At 38.6% G+C, this 21,537-nt stretch overlaps 1 protein-coding gene across 11 annotated transcripts in view; it reads right to left on the bottom strand.

Moving 5' to 3' along the window:
- AKAP13 (A-kinase anchoring protein 13) overlaps window positions 1-21,537 on the bottom strand; it is a 351,713-nt gene that overhangs the window by 162,588 nt on the left and 167,588 nt on the right. For all 11 annotated transcript variants that reach the window (XM_057541952.1, XM_057541951.1, XM_057541950.1 and 8 more), the window contains exon 6: window positions 2,395-2,593. In XM_057541952.1, the coding sequence (XP_057397935.1) occupies window positions 2,395-2,593 (199 nt within the window). The remainder of the gene's footprint in view (window positions 1-2,394; window positions 2,594-21,537) is intronic.

Here is a 21,537-nt window from a genome sequence, read left to right on the forward strand (position 1 = left end):
TGGCTATCTTCAAATGAGCAGCTGAGAAAGATACTTTTTATAGGGGTTTTAGAGGGGCAGAGGCTGCTTCCATCCCACCTCATACATACAAGTAAAAACAAATCCTGGCCAGTCTGGTAAACTTTCCTCAATCACAAGGCACAGACATATGCTCCCATTCCCTAAATTCTCACTGAGGAGTTACACAGCATCCTTTAATCTCCAAAATATGCTCCATTCAATCTAGTTTAACAATTTTAGTTATGGGGTTATAATTTCAAAAAGAGTGGCACGGTCAATTCTTTTTACGTCTTGATAAAAGCAGTTCCTCTGTTCCTCTAATACTGAATATTAAATAAATAAGAATACATTGAACTAGTAATACCTAATTCTTGATTAGTCTCAGATGATACTGTGCTTTGAGGATATTATAGGTCATCTCAAAAATAGTTTTTGCAACTTGAAAAACAGATGTAACCAACTATACAGGTATGGTTAAAACAATCATGGTTAATCAACCTGACGGAAAATGCTACACTGTTATATAAGTGTTAAGTATGAAGACCACAGTGAAATAAGGAAAAGATATTTATAACATAATGTTTAAGAAAATAAATAAAACTTATAGTTAATCTAAGGTTATAATTATGGAAAAACTACAAGTACATGTAGATAAGGCTTAGGAAAGAATGGAGAAAAACAAACACGCTGATCTTTAGAGTGGGTTTACCTTTATATCAAAATTTCAGGAATCCTTAAAATGATACAATTTTTTTTCAACACATAAAAACTATTTTTCTCTCTCTTTTTTTTTTTTTGGCTGCACTGCATCGCTTGCGAGATCTCAGTTCCCTGACCAGGGATTGAACCCAGGCCACGGCAATGAAAGCCCAGAATCCTAAACACTAGGCCTCCAGGGAAGTCCCAAAACTATTTTTCTAACTCCTGGTTTGCTCTTCACTCATTATCTGATCTACTACAATAATCTCACGCAAATCCACCGTGCACTGTCATCTCATTCACCTACCCATTCAGTTCCTGTGTCGAGCACTTACAGTACTCCATCATCAGCCGATTCCTGTCTACTCACTGGGTCTGATGTAAAAGTTCACAGATGTAAGTGTAAAACGAGTTACGCTCACTAAAGTCCTTCTAATAACAGAGTACACGAAAAATGAATTTTCACTGAAAGCGTCTGTGCTATGCTCCTTAGGGTATTCAGAATGGCTTGCCTCCCTTCCCGCTGAGAGTGTAACTGACTCCAAAAAAATTATGAAAGCAGGTCATTAAATTTAATAAAGGGTGAACATTACAGAACAGAGATTTGCAGAAAAAAGTTATATTGTTTGAAAAATTTTAGATGCTCCTAACACAAGCATCTTCTCACAGTTTTAATTTCTCATGGTTTCCTGTAAAATATTCCCACACCTTGCAGGTAGCTTTGGCATCTGCAAACTGCTGTTTTCAAATGGACTATCATTCACCCAGTAAGAAGAGCCCTAAAGGAAAACCTGACCTTCTGGCAGTCTCTTCAGAGGAAAATAAAAGGACACCTATTCTGGAATAAATATGACTCGGAGAGGCAGAGGCAGGTACATCTACAACCTGCTATGAAGTGTCCTGGCCTGCTGTTCTCTGAAACAAGCAAGGCCTGCTCCCAAAGAAGGCTCTGGCATTGAGCTGACCCCAGATGACCTTAAATGAAATTACTGCCAAGCTTTTTCCAAATCAAATCAACTCTGAAATAAAATGGGTGGAAAAATTATCTAAACTTAGCCTTTCAGATGTTGCGGCCAAGAGAGATGTACCCATGTGACGTTTATATTACCCATAATAAATGCTACCAGGAAGTATGTAATGTCTTTATGTCTGGCAACAACTTCATCTTGAAGGCTTGAGTGGATTATAAAATCTTTATTGTTTTAGTTATCTTTTTACCACACAACTACCAATTTAAATACAGTATCACAGTCATCACTCACTGAAATAGCTGTGAAAAGGCTCCATTTCTGAGTAAATTTGGTTCTTATTCTTCAGCAACAATCTCAGAAACTGTTCAGCTCATTTCGTTTTATAAAGTTAAACTAACAAATTTATAGAGTTAAATAAATGTCCTTTTACGCCAGGAAAATTTAGTTCTAGTTGTTGCATATTTCTGTATCTGCAATGTGTACGTGTGTCTTTCGTTATTTTAAAAGCCTGGCAAAAAACAATGAAAAATTCTCGCAGTCTCCTATTGCTACTACCCCAAGGCTGAGCTCTGTCTCTATAAGTGTTAACATCTAATATAGCTAAAACTGCTTTACAGGTTTCACAGTCTTTGAGGGAAGCACTGTTATGTTCTAATTATAGCAAGGCTAATTGGGGGAAGGGGTGAGGGCACAAAAGCCAGAAAATGGAAATTTTCTGTCTTACCATTAGCTGCTGTTGGATGCTCATAAGCTTAAAAATATGTCCAGTGCAACTGTCTCCAGGAAGTGGGGGTTCCTGGTGTGGTTCAGACTCAGAGGTTAACGTATAGACGTCCAGCTCTCGGTGATGCCTCACAGAACAGTCTCCGTAAGGGACTTCATAGGATAAACTGCTCCAGGAGTCTGGTTCTCCAGCATCCTCCCTGGAAGCAAGCAAACTCTGGTTAATATATATGTATATTTTATGCATAATATACATGAATATATTATAATAATATATTAATATATAATAACACACACACACATATATATATATGGATACATATACACATATATGTATTCTGCCTCCCAGGCATAGGTTTAACCCTCTAAGTCTTATGTAAAATTTCAAACCTCATTGCTCTTTGAGGCCCTGCAGCAGAAATTTGGTTTGCACAGTTCCCCAGTAATTCAGGCATATAACTAACTAACTGTTTCATTCTCTTCATAAGAGGTCATAAATGAGCTAAATGAAAACTGCAGGATTCCTCCCTAAGGATGTTCTTTTGATCAAGATAAAGAGAAGACTGGGATCCTAAAACAGTTAATATTATGCTCACAACCAAATAACGAGGAAATGTAAGGAGGATGGTTTTGCCCTGGTTTTCAAAAAAAAGGAAGGCTTATTAAGCATTTCTCTTAAAATGGGTTATATCATATGCTAAATGCAGTTGATCATATTGGGAAGGGAAGAACTAATCAATCCAATCCGTGCAAGGGCACTCCAATTTTTGTTAAAAATAGGTGGAGGAAGCACTCTCAAAATTCTCGAAGTAAACTATATAGAGGAAAACTATCAATATTATAATGCCTTATCATACTATACTTGTCAATTTAATTATCAAATCCTATTTTGAATGAAGCACTTGGTTCCAAGAACTTTAAGCTATAACTTTAAATTTAAGAGACAAACAACTTTGCTCAACTCACATCATTATAGATACACCTCATATTCAAATAAAGCCGACAAATGCCCAGGTATGTAAAAAAGCATTTCTGGGATAGGCCTCAAAACATGAACTCTCTTTATGTGGTTCTAATGAACCAGTACACTGATAAGGTATCCCAGAGATTCTGGAAGAAGGCGGAAGGTAGTGTTTGAGATCATTATCATGTTTTAAAATAAAAAATAAAACTAAAGAATTAAGAACTAATAGACATGCCATCCACTGACAAATATGAGAGGGAAACATTACTTCAACTCTCTCTCCAGTGTTCTGTCTACTAAATCATACCTGTCAGTTCTTAACAATTCACCAGAGAATAATTGGAATTTGAAGGCTAAAAATATGCTATAGTGAAAAACCTATAACAAACTGGAGAGTCATGCACTGGCTAAAGGTAACAATTAAGGCTGCTCCAAAAGAAAACTATTATAATTTCCATACTCAAGAGTGACTCCCAAACAGTTGCTTAAAATGAACTTAGCATATGCTATGCTAAATGTTTCATGCATTTACCAAGCTGCTCTACACTGAGCAAAGTGACCTCAAATAGAAAAGTACCTAAAAGATAGTCACTTTAAAGCTCAACTGAATGACTCAAGAAGTCAATCAGCTCCACCAAATGAGGGGGAGGCAACGACTCTGTAAATTCAACTTTGGAGCTTGGGTTGACATTGTCACTAACTCTGCTTAACTGTCTGACAGGCATTACTGGCATATCTGCTTACTCAGATTACCACTTATAGCCATGCTCCAATTTAAAAAAAAAAAGGTCTTTGAAAACAAAACTTGATTTATACACCACCACTGAGTGTGAACCAAATACAACAAGCTAGGAGGGAACTGTTTGCCAAGGCAGGGGCAATTTAATAGTGATACAGTCCATTCCCAGCAAGATGGAGTTTTCTACCAACCTTGCCACTATTAATTCTCAAACTGCTTCTTTTCTAATATCTAAACCCTGGGAAATTCCCTTCTGTAACCACAACCTATTTATCTCCTACCTCTCCCATGCTCTCACCTTCCAGAAGAATGTGCTTTCGTTGCCACAAGTGCTAACCCTTCAATCTCCCAATTCATCGTACCTGTGGATTTTTGTTGCTTCCTAGCCCACCTAGAAACCAAAGACTAGTTAATGCAATTATTCTCCCAATGGCTTCCATGAATATCTGCTGCTATTGACACTCTTCAAACCCATCGTGCCTGTAGGTCTGGGTAAACCCCACCATTCAGCAAGTATTTGTGCCAGTATTCTTGGTGCTGGTGATACAAACCAAAATCCTTGTCCTGTTGGAGCTTATATACTTAGCAAGGGAGACAAGAGCAATCAAGATAAATAAAACACCTAGAATTCTGAAAGACAGCAAGTGTGGTGGAGAAAATAAACCAGAGATATGGGCTGCAATTTGAAATGTGGTGGGTCAGGGAAGGGGCCTCACCGAGGTGACATTTAAGCCAATGCATTGTCTGCTCTGTATTCAGCGCTGTATAAAACCTTGGCTGCATCCACTGATAAAACTTGGCAAAGTTCTATGACTAATAATGTTTACTGCAACATTAGGTGTAATAGTACTAAAGACTGGAAACACCCTAACCGAGTCAGTAACTAGAGGGATGTTTGGTAAATTAAAGAACAGATCTACATACTATTATGGAGCCATTAAATGTAACTGAAAAAACAGTTCAATAACATTGAAATCTATATTCAGTGAAATAAGCAAAATAAAAAGAGCAAAAAAATATAAGTATAGACAGTAAACTGCACAATAAAAATAGTGTCAGGGTGGTTGGGTTATAGGTTTTCTTCTTCTCTAGGATTTTAATTAATGTCTTAAATAATTTTTTAAAGTTCCTATTCAGCCAGGCCTCCCTGCTGCTCTGTAATGCTTTTTACTCATGTGTGTTAATCCATCCCCACGGGGGTTACCAAAATGTTCTATAATTTCCTCAAAGGACTAACATTAACCTTGTCTACTTCATTCTCAGGTGACCTTTTCTCCCATCTTAGTGAAAAGCTTGAGGCCATCTAACATGAACTAAACCCATCTTCAATCCACCAAAAAATGCCTGTGCCCGTCTCCTCTAACTTCAGGGCACCTCTCCATACAGTGGGTTTGCTCTGTTCCACACCCCCGTCCTTAGGTAACTGGCTCGGTAATTGCCCCCTGGATGCCTGTAGTTTTCCACCTGCTTCTGGACTAGCTCCCTCCCCATCCACCTGCAAGTACCATGAAAACCTCACCAGTAGACAGAGCAGAGGCAGGAAAAGGGATTACTGCACAGGTGCCAGCAGCAGCAGCAGAAACCTTTATTCAGCCCTGCAGACCAGCGGTTCTCTCTGAGGAATCCAGCCCCCAGGGGACATCTGACAATGTCTGGAGACATTTTTCGTTGTCACAACCTGGGGGTGGGGAGGGGTCCTACAATGCACAGGACAGCTCCCTACAAGAAAGAATCATCAGGCCCAAACTGCCAGTAGCGCTGGTGTTGAGAAATCCTGCTGTAAACCCCCGAATCCCTTTCTGTCTGCCGTCCTCTTCCTTCCCTTCTACCTCCTTACCAGCCATTTGAACAATTAAAGGCTTTGCGCCTACTCCCTCCCACTGCTACTAAAAACTTCTGTCTCGGGTTCCATTGACAAAATAAATCTCCAAATCCAATGGCTTTTCTTTGTCCCCACTGTCCTTGAGTTTTGTAGAATCTTAAAATGGTGACCTGATTCTTCTTTTGACATTTATTCTCACTTGACATCCATAAAGAATCATCCTATTCACCCACTGTTTTCTCTGGCTTTTTCTTCTTCTTCTCACATCTTAGATGTGAACATATGTCAACTTCCTGAACTTGGTCTTCTATTAAGTGGTAGGCACTGTGCTAGATGCCAGGGCTACAAGGATAAATATGATTACCTTTCTCAAGAATAATGTAAACACACAGCCTAAGGTCAAACACGAATTACTATTAGATAGCCATAGTTTGGCTTACTGGTGTTACTGTCACCTCCATGGAAACGAAAAGCAGAAACAATCTCATGGGAGTTTTACCCTTATGAGTGTGGCATTTTATGCACTAAATATACCATATTTCATCAAAATTACCATGCTATTACTTGTAAAAGCAACATCATTTGATGTATTACTAAGAAGGAAAAGAACTGTTGTGAGTTAAATTATGACACAAGTTAGAAAAATTTACATCTTAAAAGAGATAATACAGGGAATTCCTTGGCAGTCCAGGGGTTAGGACTCCTCGCTTTCACTGTCGAGGGCGCGGGTTCGATCCCTGGTTGGGGAACTGAGATACTGCAAGCTGCGTGGTGCGGCCAAAAAAAAAAAAGGAGAGATAACAGAGTATAAATACAGTCAACTGTCCCTCTGAATACTGGTATGGGTGGTGCAAACAGTTCAAATGAACAAACAGTTCCAACATCAACTGCTTAACTTCATGTGCACATTCACCTGTGAGTCCCAAGCCTGCAACAAACGGACAGCAGATACAAGTGAAAAGGGCAGCTCAGAGGCTTTAGACAGACTTCAACACCTAAGACACTAGTTTTCAAACTTTTAAGTAGCTGAACAGTTTCAAATAAAACCACATGCAGAAACAGTTGCTCCGGTGATAGGGGCAATAGAGGGAAGGAAAGGCAAAGCCCGTCCCTCCCTCCAGCCACCATCCCTCCTAGGTGGGCTGTGAGACTCATACCTAAACCCAAGGAGTAGCTAAATGTTCTTAATTCCCAAAGTACAGGCTTTCTTTATGTACAACTACCACATTTCCCATTTTAAGGTCATTCTCCTTGTTTAGTCTCCTTTGCACTTGTAGAATAACTACTCCACATTCTCCTGATTGAAGCCCTTTGTATGCCTACAGTTAGTAATTAAGTTGACCCCTTGGCCTTGTATTTCTGCCATGGAGAAGAATATGCCTGGGTATCTAAAATTTACCTTAGAAATACACACAAAAATTTTATGTAATCAAATCAAGTCTGGCAGGACAGAAAAGCACATCCACGAATGCACTAGAAATTCTGGTTATTTCAGTTGGTGAATTAAGAGGCACCACAGCCTCAGCTGAGGCTTTTTTAAAAAAATGAGTGAAAGGGAGATCTGTAGATGAAGGAGTATAAATGCTGCGGGAAGGTTTACAGAGCTCTCCACGACCTTTCATTTTTCACCCCTATGAGGACACCACCACTCTGAACAAAGAAAAGGGTATTTTTACTACCAATTGCGGCAACTGTGCAGTATAGGCGTTATTTCATTACTATGACATCAGATGGTATTGGGGTAGAATTTCTTAGATTCTTACGTTCAACCACATCCCAGAACAGACTTCAAGATATAAAGGACTGATATTATGATTACTGGAAACTTTCAATCATCCTGTCAGTAACGCAATTAATACTGTTTTCAACCATTCTCGGGCGCCTTGAATTTCATCTGGAGTATCCAGCACAACTCCAAGCGCAGTCTCCCGCCTGTGAGCCCTGAAAGACTTGTTCTGCACTGTAACCTTTTCTTCATTCGTCTGTAACCCCCAAGGAGGAGCAGGACCAAACACCTTCTGACTTGCTGGGTCTCACTACTCTGCTCCATCTCCTGACACACTGTAGGTACTCAAATATTTGTTGGGATTTCACTCCAGGGCAAAAGAGTAGGGATATTCTTTATAAACAAATAGTTTGAGATCACTCTCTGTGAAAGGACAGATAACCTAAAGAAGTAATTCTAGTAAGACCCAATGTAGTGGCAGTAATGGCTTAAAAGGTCTAGTTGGTAAAGGAGACTAAAAAGTCATGACAGGGCTTCCCTGGTGGCGCAGTGGTTGAGAGTCTGCCTGCTAATGCAGGAGACACGGGTTCGAGCCCTGGTCTGGGAGGATCCCACATGCCACGGAGCGGCTGGGCCCGTGAGCCACAGCTACTGAGCCTGCGCGTCTGGAGCCTGTGCCCCGCAACGGGAGGGGCCGCGATAGTGAGAGGCCCGCGCACCGCGATGAAGAGCGGTCCCCGCACCGCGATGAAGAGTGGCCCCCACTTGCCGCAACTGGAGAAAGCCCTCGCACGAACCGAAGACCCAGCACAGCCAAAAATAAATAAATAAATAAAATAAATAAATTAAAAAAAAAAAAAAAAAAAAGTCATGACAACTGAATTCAGTATATGATAAAGATCAGGAGGAAAAATCATTGCTTGAAAGGATATTTTTGGCAGCTGGTGAAAAGTGAATATAAACTATATATTAGATAATCATAATATATTAATGTTATATTACTGATTTTGATAACTGCCCTGTTATAAGAACATGCTGAAATAATTAGGAATAAAGGGGCATGATATCGGCAACAACTCTCAAAAGAGTTCAGTAAAATTCTATCCATCTATCTACACACACAGATAAAGCAAATAAAACATTAACAATTGGTGGACTTAGGTGAAGGATACACAGTGGTTCACTGTACTATTCTTCAATTTTTTAAAATTAATTAATTAATTTATCTTTGGCTGCATTGCGTCTTCATTGCTGCACACCGGCTTTCTCTAGTTGCGGCGAGCAGGGGCTACTCTTCATTGCGGTGCACAGGCTTCTCATTGTGGTGGCTTCTCTTGCTGTGGAGCACGGGCTCTAGGTGCACAGGTTCAGTAGCTGTGGCGCACGGGCTTAGTTGCTCCGCGGCATGTGGGACCTTCCCGGACCAGGGCTCGAATCCGTGTCCCCTGCATTGGCAGGGAGATTCTTAACCACTGTGCCACCAGGGAAGTCCCATTGTACTATTCTCACACCTTTTCTATGAGTTCAAAATTTTTCACAAGAAAAAGTTAAATATAAAACATCAATTTAAAAAAAGGCAGAGGGTAGTAATTCTTTCACTATTCTATGATTACTATTTACTTAAGGCAGGGAAGAAATTAATATTTGGGTATCTACTAAGAGACAGGCACCTTGGTACCCCATATATTTAATCCTCATACGAGTCTTTCAAAGAAGTGCTATTTCTAGTTCAGAGGAGGGGAAACTGAGACTCAGAAATACTAATTCATTTGCTTAAGATATAACACATACATCAGACTTTGATAAACCTGGCCTCAAATGACAAATGTTACCACTTACGAAAAGTAAGCATTTGGGCTAGATATGTTCTCTTTGAGTATGTATCATAATCTGTAAAAAGACAGTAAGAGTCCCTTTAAAAGTTGCCGTGGTAATAAAAGGGGACAGGAAACAAAGTATCTAATAATGCCTGGCACACAGGAGGCAGTCAGTAAACATTAGTACTCAAATATGTAATGGAGTAGCAGATCTGGATCCATGTTGGACTGACCCCAAAGCCTGTATTCCCCCCCACCTAATGCTGCACTGCTTCCAGTGGAAAGGGCTGGTCTTTATAGGAACTCATCAGGTGCCACAGCAGGAAGCACTGAGGCTCATCTGAAGGCAGCATGGAGCAAAGAGGCCTTTAGGGGAAACATTTCTTCACGAATTAAAAGAATGTCCACTCCAGGCAGAACATTTTTCAACACACAAGCATTCTCCAATGAAAAGTTCTAAAGTCTGCCCTCTTCTGAGTTTCTCACAGAATGAGCAAATCAACCACAGTCATTCTCCGGTGTCTGGTGAGACTCTGACAAAGCGTAGGACAAATCGCAGAGCCCACATTCTCATTACCTAGCTATTTTCAAAATGAGCACATTCTACTCATTTGAAGGACAATATCAACTTGGGCATTTATCCCTTCAATCTTTTTCACAAATGACACAACCAAACTGTTCACCACATTTTCCATAAAACTGACACCAATCGGTACCTACCTTTTCCTAATGGGAAAAAAAATATTCTACTCACCATAAGAAATCACCACAAATTCATCTAATTACGTTTAATTTAGATTTCCCTAGAGGCTAAATCACCGGGCAATACGAGGGGAAAAGCATAGGTATTGAGGTCTGCATAGAATCACATTTATGCCATGATCTGATCTAAGAAAAATTATTTAGCTTCTATGAGCCAGAGTTTTTTCATCTGCTTTTTAAAAAGTGGGAGAATATTAGCTTTCTTACAGAGTTGTTTTAAGGATTAAAAGATATATGGATAGAGATAGCCTTACTATATGTATGTCTAGTTAAGTACTCATTAAATATTGGGTTCTAATTCCTTCCATAAGCAAGGGGTACAAACATAACCACTCTCTTTTACAGCTAAATTTAATTATTTAACAATTTGTCAAATACTGAGCTGTGTGTTTTACATATCAACTAATTTATTCTTTTAACTATCCTGTGAGGGAAGATACTATTACCTCAATTTGCAGATGAGGAAACTGAAACTGTGAGAAATTCAATAACTTGCCTAAAAGTCTGTTAAGCCAGAATTTGGGCTGACATTCTAAACCACCACACAAAACTACCTCTGCTGCCTTTTTTTTTTAATTTTTTAATTTAATTTGTTTTTTTATACTGCAGGTTCTTATTAGTCATCAGTTTTATACACATCAGTGTATACATGTCAATCCCAATTGCCCAATTCATCACACCACCATCCCCACACCCCCGTGGCTTTCCCCCCTTGGTGTTCATACGTTTGTTCTCTACATCTGTGTCTCAACTTCTGCCCTGCAAACCAGTTCATCTGTACCATTTTTCTAGGTTCCACATACATGCACCTCTGCTGCCTATATTGCACTAGAAAATGCAGACCAATGAAACAAACTAAATATTTTTAACATACGGACTTCAGAGGATTAAGTTTTGGAGATGCAAGTTCTAGATTATTGTGCATTGTGGACATGGGTATAGTTTGTGGTCCATGGCTTTTGTGTCATTCTTCTCTGTTCCTTTTCACTCTGAGGGGCTACTTGGGCTCTCTTACTCCATGGTTCCATGACTTTTGGAATACCTTGCTCCTCTAACAGCCGAAGTTCTCTATTTTCTAGCTTCACCTTATTGCACTGCTTTCAAATCCTGAAAAATAATTTTTAATATCCTACCATGATACTAGTTATATTTACATCAATATCTAACATACCAACATTCACAGGGTAAGTAAAACTTAAAGTCAAGTTTATACTAGATAAACATCTAAATATTTATTGATGTGATCAAGCTACTTAGTTGTTGACTGTTCTTACTTAATCAGATTTAAGCCACCAACCTAATTCAACAAACTCTCAGGAATTAATTTTCAGATGCAATGTTAAGTCTAATTTTCCCACTAAAGCAAAGTTCTTAATCTTAACTGCATTTTAGAATTACCTGGAGAGCTTTTAAAAATCCTCATGTCCAGATCACACCTCACACGAACTAAATAAAAATCTCTAGAGGCGGCCCTGAGGCATCAATATTTTTTAAAGGTTCCCAGGAGATTCTACTGTATAATTAGAATCCCCATGTGATTCTAATGTGCAGCTAAGGTTGTAAAACACCACATTAAAGTAACCTACAGGTCCCAATTCATTTACATAAGAATAGCTAAGGCTCCCAAGACTGCAATGAATACTAGAGTTGTTAATATATCCTTTGACCTAATTATACAGTTCCCTGGAATTTATCCTACATAAATAATTTAACAGAAATAAAAATAAGTAAGTAAAAAATGAGGCTCACTGCAGCATTCATTAGTTAATTTCTGGGTTTTTTAAGATTAAAATTAACATTCAACGTTAAATGGTTTAAATACTCATGATAAACAAAATGTTTTAGATGGCCTAAAAGATAATTATAAAGACCAGAGAAACAGATTAAGAGTATGAAAAAGTGAAAATATATCAGAATACAAATATTCATATGAATACAAATATTCATATTCAAATATGCAGAATATCAGCTGCAACTATTTAAGCAATTCCATGCAATGTGGGAGGTAATATCTGATAATAAAATAAACCTGTCTTCTGGTGGCAGCATTATGAATAATTTTGTTACGTAAACTTAATTGTTTAAAAAAATGTTAATTCTTCCCTCCCTGTTATCTTTCTTGCTTCTGGCCTAAGTCAGAAGACAGAGGCAGCTTAGTGCAGGCATCGTCAAGAGTTGCATCAAGGGAACATGGAGATATAAACCACAACACAGGGACTTCCCTGGTGGTCCAGTGGTTAAGAATCCACCTTCCGGGCTTCCCTGGTGGTGAAGTGGTTGAGAATCTGCCTGCCAATGCAGGGGACACGGGTTCGAGCCCTGGTCTGGGAAGATCCCACATACCGCGGAGCAGCTAAGCCCGTGAGCCACAACTACTGAGCCTGCGCGTCTGGAGCCTGTGCTCCGCAACAAGAGAGGCCGCGACAGTGAGAGGCACGCGCACCGCGATGAAGAGTGGCCCCCGCTCTCAGCAACTAGAGAAAGCCCTCGCACAGAAACGAAGACCCAACACAGCCAAAAATAAATAAATAAATAAATAAATTTATTTAAAAAAAAAAAAAAAAAAAAAGAATCCACCTTCCGATGCAGGGGACACAGGTTCGATCCCTGGTTGGGGAACTAAGTTCCCACATGCTGTGGGGCAACTAAGCCCCCGCACCACAACTACACAGCCCATGCACTCTGGAGCCTGCATCCCACAACTAGAGAGCCTGCGAGCTGCAACTACTGAGTCCGCACACTGTGGAGCCCGTGTGCCACAACTAGAGAGACCATGTGCTGCAACTACTGAGCCCAAGTGCCGTAACTATGAGCCCACATGCCGCAACTACTGAGCCTGCATGCCACAACTGGAAAGAAGCCAACGCACCACAACTAGAGAGAAGCCTGCGCACTGCAATGAAAGATCCTGCGTGCTGCAACTAAGACCTGACACAGCCAAGACTAAATAAATATTTAAAAACAAAAAACACAACACAGAAGTCTCAGCTTGGACTCTGATACAGTTACATTTAATTCATCCCCAGAACAACACCAGGCACTTCAAATAGATCTTCAGCTAAGAAGCAACCCAGATGGATCAATCTCTACTCACTCAATAATGCATCCTCTCTTTCTCAGCCCCCTCACTTCCCAGATGACTTTAGGTCAGCTAAGTGATAGAGACTTCTATTTAAATATTACTGGGTTTATCCTTATATAAAGCTAGATTGATCTCTCACAGAACTTATGATTCTCTGCCTATTCCATGACAGTTATTGGCTTAATACCTACTTATGTCCTTAGCCTACAAAGTGCCTGATGTTACTTAATAAGAGTGAGAAACACAGGCACGTGGGAATTATTTTGAAAGGGAGAACATTATCACTGTTGACTAAAATTAAATTCTAGGTTGGAAAAAGATAGAAATGCTTACAAAATAGTCTGAAACTTGGGAAGAAAAATAGAACTGTATGAAGTAACTTCAAACTGATGACAGAAAACAGATCAGGAAGAAAAGTCCAATATCCAACTATTAGAAGAGAGGTAATATGTCTTTAAAATGTTAGTTTCTTCTTCTTTATCTTTCTCACGGAGCAAACACACAAACAAAATCAAACAGCAACCCTATATGTTTACCGATTTAAATAACCTATTCATGATAGAGGAAAAGGAACGCACATCCATTTTTTCCAATCTTATTTCTGACAAGCACTTGAAACTCAATAAGATAGAAAGATTAAGAGCTAAATATGAATCCCAAACTCCAATGTAATGGTGACCATTAAAATCAGTTGATTAACAGGCTTCCAACAGTGAAGAGTCTATGATTCTATAGATAAGCTATTTGTTCTACTTATAGAAACTGATAACTTTAATACAACTCATCACTCTGTAAACTAGCTTTTCCAGTTCAGGAAAAAGAAAAAGAATTTTTGTTCATTAATATGGGCAGGACTCTCATCCTCAGACATGAAGTTCATTTGACTTTATAGCAGGTTACTGTCATTAAAATTTAAGAAAAGAACCCATACTTAAGTCCAATAAACTTCTAATGATCTTGTGTATTTTTATAAACCCCACTGCCCTTATTCAACACTTTTCATAATTCAATTGATGAAATGGATTAATCTTACTTAAAAGCAGTTAGATAAGTAAAATAAGTCAAAATAAAGACTAGTCACAGACCAGATGTGACTTTTTTTCAGGTCTCCTCTAAGTTGCTACTTTTGCAGAAACCATAAAACATTGATCTACTCTCCCTGATTACAGCACTATACAATAAGTAGATTAAATGTGTCAGATGAGAACTTCTCAAACTATTTATGAATTTCCAAATCATCACAGAAGTAAAAATTCTAAAAATTACTAGAAAAACAAAATTTACAAGATAACAAAAAACTTATGCTCAAAGTTTTAATAGATTCAATAGACATATAATTACTCTGTCAAATTACTATTACAAGTTTCTAAACACATACAGTACTCTCATTATACATTATACTGATCTCATCATGGACCAGTGACAAAGAGTTTCCAGATCAGCCCTGATCCAGGGCCTCCCTCATTTTGAACAGCAGTGTGTTATACAACAGAGATCCCTCCAGACTGCGAGGAACCACATTTTACATTCTTAACATCTAGAGACCCTGGAGAGAAGGTAAGTGGCAACAGAAAGAAAAGTCATGGCATAGACTGGAATATGGAATGTGGTACCAGCTACAGACCCACCGGACAAATTTCCTTTTCTCCCAAGGTATACTTTACATCGGCCTGGAAAAGCTGAAAACTAACTCAATAATACTCAAGAGTATTTTAAAAGTTCAATCCCAAACAGTGTTTATAATTATTATTTTTAGAAAATCAAAAGCACCTAAAAAAATCCACCTTAACAGACACATCACAAAGAGCTTCTGTAATTTACTGACATGATTTCCTTTAATCAAACGTGAAATACAGGAAACTAATCACTGTACATAATAAAAATGATACAGTTGACCCTTGAACAACACAAGTTTGAACTGCACAGGTCCCACATATACATGGATATTTTTCAATAAAGACATATAGTACTACACAATCTGCAGTTGCTTGAATTTGAGGCTGCGCAACTGCAGATTTGGATGGCCAACTATGGGACTTGAGCATCCATGGATTTTGGTATCAGTGGCAGGTCCTGGAACCAACCCCCCGTGGATACTGAGGGACTACTGTACACTGTAAAGCAGTACCCAGCTTTTCAGAGCTCTTTCATTATAAATATCATTTGTAATATTCCAAGTGATAAGGCTGACGTTCTGCGTGTAGACGGAGAACAAAGTTCGGGTAAACCAACCAAAGTTTCACAGAGCTAAGGGCTGAATGAAGGTTAAAATACAATTTTTTAAATTCATTCCAAGCAATCTATTCCTAAGCAATTTAGTATAGTAACTTATGTGGATTAATGAGCTAAAAGAAAAGCTACAAGCTAAATGTTTCTTTAGATTACCCTTAAAAAAGGTACTAAGAAGTATCCTACTGAACACCTGTATCTTAACAAACTCATTTTCATATTAGCACATATTCTCTAAAATGGTATATGTATAAAAAGATCCCAGAAGATATTTACAGCATAAACATATAGAGAATTTTAACTTACTCTGTACAAGTTTAAAATGAAAATCTAAATCCTATTAAATAGGAGGCAACTGGGTTACACATGTGGCAATTACAAAAATACTATTTCTCAATATATGAAAAGCTCTGTATGAATACTTGTTTTCAAATGTTCATATACATATTTTTCTATTGCTAAATAAAGTGTTACCAAAAGTTCATTGAAAAGATAACACTACAGATGGTATGCCACTGTATTACAAATGCATTCTACCTGGAATTTGGTCTTCTCTATGTTGTTCTTAAGTTCATATTTCAAGATATTTTTAAAAACCATATTTTCAGAAAATGAATAGTCTAGGTTATATATTTTTTCATTTATTCATTCAAACATTCAACAAACATTCATGCAGTATCTTTTATGTTCCTAGATACAAGAAATATATTGATGAATAAATAAGACAGCCAAGGTTCCTACCATAACAGTATAGAGGGGTATGATTACAGTTAGAGGTAAGTGCTTTAAAGAAAATAAAACAAGGTGTTTAGCGCAGAAAATTCCCTGGAGTGGAGACAGTGGCTTCTGAAGATAAGTGTCAGGAAAATCTTTCAGGAGATAAGGCAACTGATCTGAATCATACAAAAGAGCCAGCATGTGGAGTTTACTGGGACAGAACGTATCAGGCAAAGGGTACAGCAAGTACAAAGAGCCTGAGGTAGCAACCAGCTGGCCAGTGCAGCTGGGGCCAGTGTAGCTGTGCAGAGAAAGCAATGGAAATAAAGTGAATGTTATGAAATGAGGTCTGAGAGTTGTACAGAGTTCAGATCTCATGGAGCTTTGCAGATCACGTAGGAACCAGAATTTTATTTTGAGTGGGGTGAGAACGTATTAGAAGGAGGAAGCCAAAGGGGAAAAAAACAAAAGAATGAAACCAACAATACTAGTACAATTAGTATGGTACCAGGTGTGTATTATTGACTTTTAATCCTTACAACCACTTTGAGGCAGGGGTCAGTGTATTTCCATTTTTCATGTGAGGACACTTAGGCTTAAGGAATAACTTGCCCCAGTTCACAGTAAGTGAAAAGGCCAGAACTTGTACCCAGATCTAATTCTAAAACTTCTGTACTTCTTTACACTATCCACAGTAATACTTACCCTCTAACAGTTTCAAACTATGAGCACATATTCAAATTATGCAAATTCTAAGTCTGATATAATATTTATCAGAAGCTAATCAGATATATTGGGTTTTCTGTTATAAATTGTATAATATCCACAGCAAGTTTTCAACTGTAGAAAAACACAAATTAAGACGCCATTCCTCAGAGAGAGGATTACATCATCCAAACTGAGTATCCATAGCCGGCCCAAAACCTCAAGGTTTATGTATGTGGTACAACAAAATTCAATAAGCTCAGAATGAATTTCAACTTATTTCCCAGCATTCCAGTTGTTATGCAACAGTCAACAACCAATCAACCTCTGCCCTCTTACCTTGTCTAGCACATTGCAACTCAAGAAGAAAGTTCAGTTTGATGCTAACGTACGTGTAAAACCCTGTCAAATCAACTGCAGAGAAAAACATTTTTCCGGTACTAGTCATTCAGGCGGAAGCTCAAAGATACTTGCTAAGATACAGCAAAGAGCCAGATCAAATGGCAGAGAATAAACAATGAAGGTCAACAATGCAACAGTTTGGAAGCTGATACTCACTTACGGCTGCCCAAGCACCACGAGTATCGCAAGCCCATCCTATCTGGGTCCTGGCTTTAACAGCAGAGGAAAACCAGCCAGGTCAGCCCTCCCAAAAGGCGTGTTTTGCTGAGTCTACTTCTGACAGGAACTGCAGCACCTAGTTCCTTATTTGAGGGTTACAGCAATATCTTCCACGAAACCACACCACCCTAACAGTGCCAAACCTCAAGGAGTCCTACAGAATCAACCACAGCTCCACTGAGACGGAGTGGGAGAGGCTAAACGCCAGAGAAGTGGGAGGGAGGGGGAGGGAGGGAGAGGGAGGGGGAGGGGAATCGCTGATCCACCTCAAAATGAATAGGAGGCTACTACCTCAGGTGTCAGTAGGGAACTCACTGCTAGACTAGTTATGCATTCACAAACATGCAGGTTCAATAGAAATTTTGGCACTGATACTCTCAGTTTTTGTCCTCCCTCCTTCCATTTTGACATAGTACTGCCACTCTGCCCTTAACAGCTAGAATGGGAAGAGCGCAAAGGAAAAAGCACACATAATTTGAACAACTACTGTGCATCAGCAATTTGGTACATATTTTATGCTGTTAAATAATTTAAAACAAAAGTTTTATAAGGCAATGGTTAGAACACGAGCTGGAAAGTCGGACAGACTTGGTTTGACTCCTTACTCTGACGTTAACACCTGTGGGATCTTGGGCTACTTACCCAAATTTCTCTGCAGCTCAATTTCCTCATCTGTAAAGTGGGAGTGACTAGGTTTGCTGTGAGGTCAAATGACCTCGAATGTAAAGTGTTACCAGCATAGCGTTTGGCTCTCCCAAAGTGCTCAATAAATTGTGACTATATGGGACACCAGGGCTGGTGTAACTCTAATGAGCAAAACAGAAGGCCATTTCTGAGTATTAGACGTTTAAAAAGGAAAAAAAAAAATTAAAAAAAGGCACAGAGACCTTGTTTTTGGGGTAACTGTCAGGCAGCCAACCCTAAATCTCCCTACCACTAGAAGAAAACAGGACTCTAATTCCCTGCTGTTTCACAGGATAGCGTTACAGTTGCAGGGTGAGTTTGACCAGGAAAAAATACGTCAGAAACTGGATGGTGGTGCAAAGAGATGTCATATTCATGTAAAACTGAGTGACCATCTCATCTCCAATGAATCTTCATTCCTAGCTCTCCGAATAAAGGGACATGCTAAAGTTCCTAACAACTTTATAAGCATGTTCTCATTTAATCCTAACAGACCTATGAGGTACATGCTATCAATTCCCATTTTACAGATGAGGAAACTAAGGCTCACAGGTGACAAGCAATAGGGATGCACTCAAGTTCAGCTTTGCCATTTTTTTAAATATTTATTTTTATTTTTGGCTGTGTGGACTCTCTAGTTGTGGTGCGTGGGCTTAGATGCCCGGCATGCGGGATCTTAGTTCCCCGACCAGGGATTGAACCCACATCCCCTGCATTGGAAGGCGGATTCTTAACCACTGGACCACCAGGGAAGTCCAGCTTTGCCATTTTTAAGGCCAAACAGTTGAATGCCTACCAAACATGTATGTGATCAACGATCAAGTACATAATTTAATGTGCACATCTCCTTATCTGCTTTTGATGCAAAAATTCTAATGACCACTTAAAGCATAAATGTGTATTTACTATAAGAGTAAAACACTACAATAATTAGTGTTTGTGAAAATTGTTAATGCTATGCACAATACAAGAGTGTTTCAAGTGATTAAATTAATAGAGAAATAGCTTGACAGTTAACATAAATATTAAGAGAGTGCAATGGCTAGATAACTTTACGAAGATCATTTTACCTTTTCTGAGCCACAACTGTTTATAAAAATTTAAACGATATAAGAAAGAATTACAGAATTATAGATATTACATTATATTAAAAAAACTCTAATTCTGATTAACATTTTGTTAACTCATTCATAACATTAAATAAACATTCACTAGAATAAATGTTTTAAGTTGTACTATCTCTTTCCATTTAAGCCAAGTGTCCTTCAAGGGAAAATTTTATTTGTAAATTATTCATATCTTAAAAGAAAACAAATTAAAAGCAGAATGTCAACACTGCCACCTCCAAACTTACAAGGAGAAATGGCCAAAACCATGTATAACAACTAAGACAAATCATCCTCAATCCAGATATAAATGTATGAAGAAATGTATTAGAAAAAAAAGAGGTACCTCAAATATGTTTTGGTTTTGCTAACCAAATGTCAAAACAACAGACTTTACTAAGAATACTTCAAGGATATAACAATATACAGCCATGCCTCAGTATCCACAGGGGATTTGTTCCAAGACCCCCCACGTATACCTAAATCTGTGGATGCTCAAGTTCTTTATATAAAATGGTGTAGTATGTAGTTATAAGTGTATATGGACACTAAACATTTGAACAAAACCTTGTCAAAATGATTGTTTTACAATGTTAAACAAGTTCAGCAGCTCAAGTACCTTTGAGATTCAATAAATCAAGAATCCTAAGTACAAAATTCCTCTCAGAAAACATATTCTGGAAAAACTCCCCTGAATTATAATCTTCTATCACCCACCTGGTTAGAGACACTAATGCTCCAGTAGAAAGTGAGTGTGCTGTTAATGAATCGAGAGCAATCTAGAAGCTGGTAATGCTGAGAAATTATCGTTCTTCCACTATAAAACTTTTAAAATAAGACTATTAAATCTTAATAAACATACAGAATTACATTTTATACTATTCCATATTTATTCCTGTACGACACAACTTCATTCTACACTGGTGATTTTCAGCTTTGGCCACATATAGATTTTAGCCAAAATGTTTATTCAACAACCCTTATTTTTCTCCTTGCTTAAAAATCATTTTTATTTTTGTTAATAATAAATGCAGGTAAATTTTTCAAGTCATTCTTTCTACTGGTATGCCTTTAAGGAAATTTCAAAACTGATCAAATAAAAATAATGTGTAATATACTAAAGGTTTGTGTTTTTTAGAGGGTAGAAGGTGCCAACTGATCCTTCATTTTCTCACATACACCTATCAAGTCCTATACTCCAGGTTCACGTTTACTTCCACCTGGGTCTGTAGTGAAGTCAGAAATACCTTCAAAAATCACATGCTGTTGCCATAGAGAATTTGTTACCACAGGTTAAGCTGTGTAACTTCGTAACTCTGAAGAAAACCTCTGAGGCCTAAATGTTACACCAAGAACAAACATAGGCTGGGGCCATTTGCGTGCATACAGCAGGGAGAAAAGAGAAGTGTACGGTAGGAACCACAAGACATATGAAATGGCTTTGTTATTCCAACCAACTTCCAATACCCACGCATCTTCTTAGAAAGCCCAAGACAGTGTAAAAGGCCATGGGTTTTGGATTTGCAACCTGGTTCAAATTACTGCTCCATAACTTACCAGCTATGGTGATCACCTTGTGACCTGAGGATAATATGCCCACCCCCAAAGGGTCTGGGAGAGGAGAAAACGTGAGAATTTGCACAAAATGCCTAACACAAATACAATAAATAGTAACTAGCGTAATTGTTAAATAAATACAAACATTATCCTCAGAAAGTACATTTTGCAATTTTCCAACAGGTTGCCAGATAGGGCAATCCTGAGATTAGTAGTTGAATGCTTTAAAAAAACTATGAAATGTCAAAATTCTTAAAATGCTTCAGTGAGAAATCTACCAACACAAGGAAAAAAAAAGTCACTGAAAGTCAGATCTATGAATCATTGTAATTAAATTAGTTTGGTTATAAGTCTGACAATGTTACCAAACATGCCTCCTCACAAAATTCTATTAAAAGAGTTTAAAAACAACCAAAGGGGGCTTCCCTGGTGGCGCAGTGGTTGAGAGTCTGCCTGCTAATGCAGGGGACACGGGTTCGAGCCCTGGTCTGGGAAGATCCCACATGCCGCGGAGCAACTGGGCCCGTGAGCCACAATTGCTGAGCCTGCACGTCTGGAGCCTGTGCTCCGCAACGAGAGAGGCCGCGATAGTGAGAGGCCCGCGCAGCGCGAT

This window comes from Balaenoptera acutorostrata, chromosome 3 (assembly GCF_949987535.1).
Source record: "Balaenoptera acutorostrata chromosome 3, mBalAcu1.1, whole genome shotgun sequence".
Taxonomy (NCBI): Eukaryota; Metazoa; Chordata; class Mammalia; order Artiodactyla; family Balaenopteridae; genus Balaenoptera; species Balaenoptera acutorostrata.